General features: G+C 35.7%; 1 protein-coding gene across 1 annotated transcript; it reads left to right on the forward strand.

Annotated features, from left to right (window-relative positions):
• The first annotated feature begins 4,225 nt into the window (after positions 1-4,225).
• On the forward strand, positions 4,226-5,167 carry LOC125104429 (olfactory receptor 4F6-like). The gene has a single exon (XM_047737055.1). The coding sequence runs from the start codon at positions 4,226-4,228 to the stop codon at positions 5,165-5,167; it is 942 nt and encodes a 313-aa protein (XP_047593011.1).
• The last annotated feature ends 1,927 nt before the right edge of the window (positions 5,168-7,094 follow it).

Here is a 7,094-nt window from a genome sequence, read left to right on the forward strand (position 1 = left end):
ATATCCATACATAGGGATCACTCTCTCCCACTCCATAATGAGAGCATCTGCAACAAATGTAGAGACTTCTCAGTCTTCCCAAATCAGTAAATCTAAGATCATGTTTCCACATAGTCTGTCTTAAATTAGTTATCACCCACACATTCAGAATATGAACTTGCAAAATAAGCAGGAGATACTCTAACATCATGCATCTTCTCTTACTTCCCATCAATAAGTAACTCTTCTATTTTTCTCTTGAGCCAATTAACATAACTCATGGCCTGGTTCCCAGGAGAAACTAATATAAGGCTGATAATTAGAAATCTCAGAAACATCAGTAGGTCACTAACACCTACTGCTACTAATTAACTGTATTCTTACTGGAAAGAAACATATATTTTGTCTAAGAAGTGATTATACTACACAGCAGAAATCAAAAGTATTGAGTTTCTACAAATGCGGCTGCATACCTAAGAACAGAATAGGTAGGTCAGACAAATATTCCTAATGTTGAGCAATACCACAACAATCTCTCTCTTCTTATACTTCCATTCCACTTTCTTTCCCTTTTTCCCACTTGCATACTTTCTTCCTGTATCTACTTATTCCAGTCCATTGAACACTATTTTAATCACAAAATTATGCCTGAAGAAGTCATTCTGAAATGACTGATATTTATAATGTCTCTTTGGTGGTTTGGTATCTCAAGGATCTTGCATCTCTCATCACTTGCTTCATCCTCTTAGATGATATTTCACATTTCTCACTGTGGGTACCAAATATGTCTTGCCCACCCCATTTCTACCCATGCTCCCAACAGATTACAGCAATGGAAATTATTTTCTGCCTTCATGCAGGGAAAGCTAGGGTGAGTCAGTTCCCTCCATTTGACACATTTGATCATCCGATCAAATCATCCGATGATGTTAGCCAATGAATGGGTCAAGAATTGGAGAATGATAAGAATGAATATGACTTAGTAGAACTGGTGTCCATTGGTTGTGAAAAGAACCTCTGTGATAAGCAAGGTAAGATGGTTAAGAGTAGAGATTAAAAGAAAAATTCATGAGTATGGTACATCAGTGACAGAACACTGGCAAAATGAGTTTTGAACCAATTTGCCTCCTACGTTTTCAGTTTTAGGATGGTTTTAATTATTGGTCTTGGCCCCTTAGAGGAGAGGGAATGTTTAATCACTAAAGTTAAAAGACCTAAGTTCTATCTGATTTTCTGCATAGCCTACTTGAAAAATCTCCTTCCCATGTTCTGAATGTTAAAGCCAAAATATCCAGTAAGGAGAGTAACCAACTCTTAGGGGACTCTGCTTTCAGAGAATTTCTGATTCTCCAATACCTCTAAGAAAGAGGTCTAAGAGGTCTTCATACCTCTAAGAAAGGTATGTCCACAGTAGCCAAACTATGGAAAGAGCCTAGATGCCCATAAACAGATGAATGGATAAAGATGTGGTGTATATATATATATATACAATGTAAAACTATGCAGCCATCAAAAAACCGAAATCTTGCCATTTGCAGTGATGTGGATGGAACTAGAGGGTATTATGCTAAATGAAATAAGTCAATCAGAGAAAGGAAGAACTAAAAATTATTAACTGGTTTGAATTCACTCTTCACTTATACATTAAGCAAGAACACAGTATTTCAGGATAAACTAACTAAATGTTAGAGGTAATTTCTTGTAAGTCTTGAACAAAAGATGGCGTCCTCTTTAGATGGTAGCTATACTTGTCCTGAACAAAACATAATGTTTAAACTTGTCAAATCACTAAGCTGTACACCTGAAACTGTTGTTGCATTGTGTGTCAACTATGCTTAAATTAGAAAAAAGAGAAAAGGAAAGGGAAAAAGAAAAGAAAAAAGAAAGGGAAAAAAAAGAAAGATGAGATCTGCTTTAAGCAGGGCAACCAAAAAAGTAGTATGAAGAGTTACTGGTAAGTCTGTTTTCACTACAAATTTCTAGCTTTTCTCTTCAGACAGATTTCTTCAGTCTTACCTGAAAATATAAGGAAATATTAGGAACAAGAAATTTCAGTTGGCAAGGTTAAGAATGTATTGTATTACACATTTCCTGTTCTTGGTGTAGGACTTGCCTATTACAAATAACAAACACACCCTCATTCTGTAAAATGCCATCCAGTTACCAATATTTTATATTCCTTGACCCAAAGCTCTTTCACATATATTAATGTTTTCTAAACAAGGAAGCAAGTACACTTCTGATTGAAATTAGGTATGAAGCATGAAGGTTTTCTTCGTAGCATACCCAGGAATTGTCATTTATTGGCTGAAAGATGTTGGTTTAACCAGAAGTAGTTAAAGTAAAAAACTAGAACCAAAACTATAATGGTAATAATTAATAATTACCTTGTATCACATATATGCATACTTAAGTCATATTTCACAGAATTCTTTTTCCTTTCCCTGCCCCTATTTCTCTTGTTGCTTTCATTTCCTTTTCATGATTATTATTGATTATGCTCACTACAAGGGTAGCTAACATCTATCAATACACAATGCTATTACAATATCACTGACTATATTCCTTGTACTTTAACTTTTATCCAAGTGACTTGTTCATTCTATAATAGGAAGCCTTCATCTCCCACTCCTCTTTACCCTATTTTGCCCATAACCCCACCACCTTCCCTTGGCAACTACCAGTCTCTTCTCTGTATTTATAGGTCAGTTTCCTCCTTTTCATAAATTTTATTTCAAACACATGACCAGGTTTCTGTGCTCAGCAGGGAGTCTGCTTGAGATTCTCAAGCTCTCCCTCTGCCTCTTGTTCACTCATGATCTCTCTCTCTCACTCTCTAAAATAAATAAATAAATCTTTAAAAAAAAACATGGACAATGTAGAAAACTACAAAACACTGATGATCAGAGTTTTATTATTAAAATTAAATGTCATTATCCAAAGTGATCTTGCAATGTTGATGTATATACTTGCATACTTTTGTAGTGTATAATAATAAAAAGCACATCACATAATACATAGTCCTTTATAAACAATTTTTGTTACTTAGTAATTTAGTGGACATCTCAAGAACTCTAAATTTGCATCATTTATAATGGCCAAACTAATTTTGGTACTAATCTTATCAAATTCCCCTTTCTGAATCTTCTCATATCTAATTGTATCTTTTAATTGTATATTTAATTTTTCACTTTAAATAATGATAGATTATATATACACATCTTCACCTTTCTACCTATTCACAGTCATAACATATATTCCCCTTGAAAAAGTTGCAGCAATTTTACTCACCCTCAAATAGCATTTTAGCTAAGCTCAGCTTCAAATACTGGAAGACATGATTGCATGACCTCTATCTTTCATGACTCTCTGGAGCCCTGTATTTTTTACATGCTTTTCGTGTATCACAATTAAATATTTTGTTTCAGTGATTACACCATTATCTCTGAGTTTTGTGTTTGAATTGCCACTCATTAATCCTAGAACAGATCTATCAAAAACACAAATGGTCTCTCAATCCTAGCAAAGTAAGGAGAAGCCCTTATTCTGAGTCTGCTGACACTCTGGGGTTTAGAATTTCACCAATTTAAGGTACGTCTTAATTCTCCAAGTCACTAGTTGCAGTTACAATACTGGAAACGATCAGAGAACTAAGCCTATTCATTTTAAGCTATGATTCCTCTTAGAGTCAACACTCAAATTCATTGGCTGGTCACTATTCACTATTCCATGAGTGATTAATGCCTGAAATTTTGCAGTGCAAAGTAAAAGAATAATCAGACGGTACATTCTGCTATGGTATATACATGTGCACAAATATGATTAAGAGTTTGAACATTCAAATCATAGCTAACTATTTAAGACACAGAAAACATTTTCTCAAACATATAAGGAGAAGACTGAAGAAGCCCAAAATTGCAAAATAAACATGGTAAAGAAACTCTACCAGGCAGCTGTTACTCTTTGCTCATAATTCCTCCATTTTACCTGCCTTACTTATTCTCATATGATTTCTTTCCCTGTCACCCTAGCTGGACTTTTTATTATCTGATTTCTATTTTTTTAATCTTCCCTTCACCTGCCCTCTCTGTAAGGTGTTCTAACTTCAAAATTAGACACTTGTAACATATATTACACAAATCACTGATGGGCAAACAACATACCAATGTTCACTTCCCGTATTTCTCAATTCTGCCTTATTTTCTACCTTTAGAATATTTCAGCATCTTCTCTACTGATTGAGCCAATGGATACAACAAATGACTCTGTGGTGTCTGAATTTGTATTGATTGGACTTTCAAATTCATGGGAGATGCATCTTTTCCTCTTTTGGTTCTTCTCTGTATTCTACATGGGAATTATCCTGGGAAACCTCTTCATTGTGTTCATGGTAATTACCGACTCTCATTTACATACCCCCATGTACTTCCTATTGGCCAACCTCTCTCTACTTGATATAGGTCTATCATCTACCACAGTCCCCAAAATGATCTCTAATCTTTTCACTAACTGCAACATCATTACCTTTCCCAAATGCATGATACAGATATTTTTTATTCATGTCATGGGTGGAGGTGAGATGGTGCTGCTCATAGCCATGGCATATGACCGGTACACTGCAATCTGTAAGCCTCTCCACTATCTGACCATCATGAGCCCCAAAACGTGTGTTTCCTTTGTAGTGGCTGCCTGGATAGTGGGGATAATCCATGCCGTGTCTCAGTTTGTTTTTGTAATAAACTTGCCTTTCTGTGGCCCTAATGAAGTAGATAGTTTTTACTGTGATTTTCCTCGGGTCATGAAACTTGCTTGTGTAGACACTTACAAGCTAGAGTTTGTAATCATCGCTAACAGTGGGTTTATATCCATGGCTACCTTCTTCTCTTTAATTATATCCTATATCTTCATTTTGGTCACTGTCTGGAAACGTTCTTCAGGGGACTTGTCCAAAGCATTTGTCACACTGTCAGCTCACATCACTGTAGTGATTTTGGTTTTTACACCATGCATGTTTCTCTACGTGTGGCCTTTCCCTACAACATCATTGGATAAATACTTTTTCATTGTTGACTTTGCTATCACCCCCCTCTTGAATCCTGCCATCTATACATTAAGAAACAAAGACATGAGAGTGGCCATGAGAAGACTGGGCAAACGGATTGTGGATCCTAGTGGGATCTCACAATGAATGAAGCAGATCCACGTACAACATGCTTCAGGCTCACCAAGAACACAGCAAGTTATGTGACTGTTATCACTGCAATGGTAAGAATTCTTTTAGGGGGTGACAATTTAGCAAAGGTCCCCCTGTTTAAATTGATTGTTTAGTTAGAGGTGACTTTATTTTGTTAACCACAGAGAATAAATTGACTTCACCTACTTCCATCAAGAGGAGAGATGAGAATAGAAAACTGAGCTGATTTTCAGAAGTAAACTTAATATTTGAATGCCATTTTCTGGGTGGCATTTTCTGTGACTTGCTAATTGTATTTACTCTCAATTATGAAGAATTGATAAACATAACTCAGAGTAAACTTACGATTTCAATAAATAAGGTGCATTTGGGTGAATCAAAATCAATGGTCTATTTTTTAAAGGTTAATTCATTTTAGAAAGAGAGAGTGGGTGCATGAACAGTGGTATGGGGAGAGGCAGAGAGAGGAAGAGGGAGACAAGCAGACTCCCCACTAAATGGGGAACCCAACACTGGGCTTGATCCCAGGACCCTGAGATCATGACTTGAACTGAAATCCAGTTGGTCGCTTTAACTGACTAAGCCACCCAGGTGCCCCAGTAGTCTATTTTTTTTTAATTTTGATTTTATTTTAGTTTAACTTAGAATAAGAAGAAAATCAGCTTTTTGTTCATTATTTTAAGGATACTATATTTGTTTGGATTCGAACAGTTGTAATTTAAGAAGAGAAACTTTTTAACATGATGAATAATTTAAGTAAATAAAAATCAAAGATTTGCAAATTATTTTTTAGGTGGGAGGGGAAGACAGAGAGGCAGAGAGAGAATATTAAGCAGGCTCCATGCCTAGCACACAGCCCAGTACTCATAACACTGAGATCATGATCTCAGCCAACATCAAGAGTCAGAGTTTGAACCACCTGAGCCAAGGAGGCACCCCAGAGATTTGTGAACTTTTGTCTCATGCTCTATTATTCTAAAAATGAATATGTTACAAAATTCAATTATCCCAGTTTATGCTCAAGGAACAAAAGAACCTCATTGAAATAATAGATGTTTCACAAAGGAATAATCAGTCAGGTATGTGTTTAGAGATTCTGGTTTCTTCGAATATGGTTTGCCAATCAGACAATATATATCAGACCCCAAGAGCTTATATATCTGAGTTTGAAGTCTTGAATAAATGTAAAGCCAAAAATGGTGAGGCATATTCAATTTAATTGAGCATTTCTACAAATGGACTAAATGCTTTATTAAAGCTACACATAACTTTTTGACAAATTTGTTTCTACTACTCTCTAAATAAAATCTACTCAATTAAGGAAAATAATGCCTATATTTTTTTCCTGTATTTCTCCAAAAACCTGTCCAATAATATCTCTGTTTTCTCCATGTAAATTAATCACTAATGCTTCTTTTAATGCTTTGGTATTCATCTGGATGGGAAGTTCTTTAATTCAACATTGCTAACCACTCCCTCTTTCAAATATTTTACTGGGGTTCTGAGAAACTATAGTCTCTTGCTTTTCCTCTTATTCTTTGGGAATTTCTTCCCAGTAGCAGTTTTCTGGGGTTCTCACATCTGCTCCGACCAAAATTAGTATTCCTCAGAATTGCCTCTTTGGTCTTTTCTCACTCCATATTCTATCCCTGGGGGACATCTATTCCTTTGGCTTTAATTACCATTTAAGCTAAAAGCTTGAATTCTTAAGTCAGGGTATTATTTCTTGAATTCCTACTTTATAAATTTAACTGCCTGCTGACTTGATGTTTCAAGAGCATCTCCCACTCAGCAGATTCGAAACTAACTAATCATCTCATCCTCCAACCCACTGCTCTTTCAGGTCTCTAGTCATAATAAGCAGCACCAATATTAACCCAGTTCCCCAATGCAAAATCCAGAAGTAATAATGGACTCTTCC

Source organism: Lutra lutra, chromosome 7 (assembly GCF_902655055.1).
Source record: "Lutra lutra chromosome 7, mLutLut1.2, whole genome shotgun sequence".
Lineage (NCBI taxonomy): Eukaryota > Metazoa > Chordata > Mammalia > Carnivora > Mustelidae > Lutra > Lutra lutra.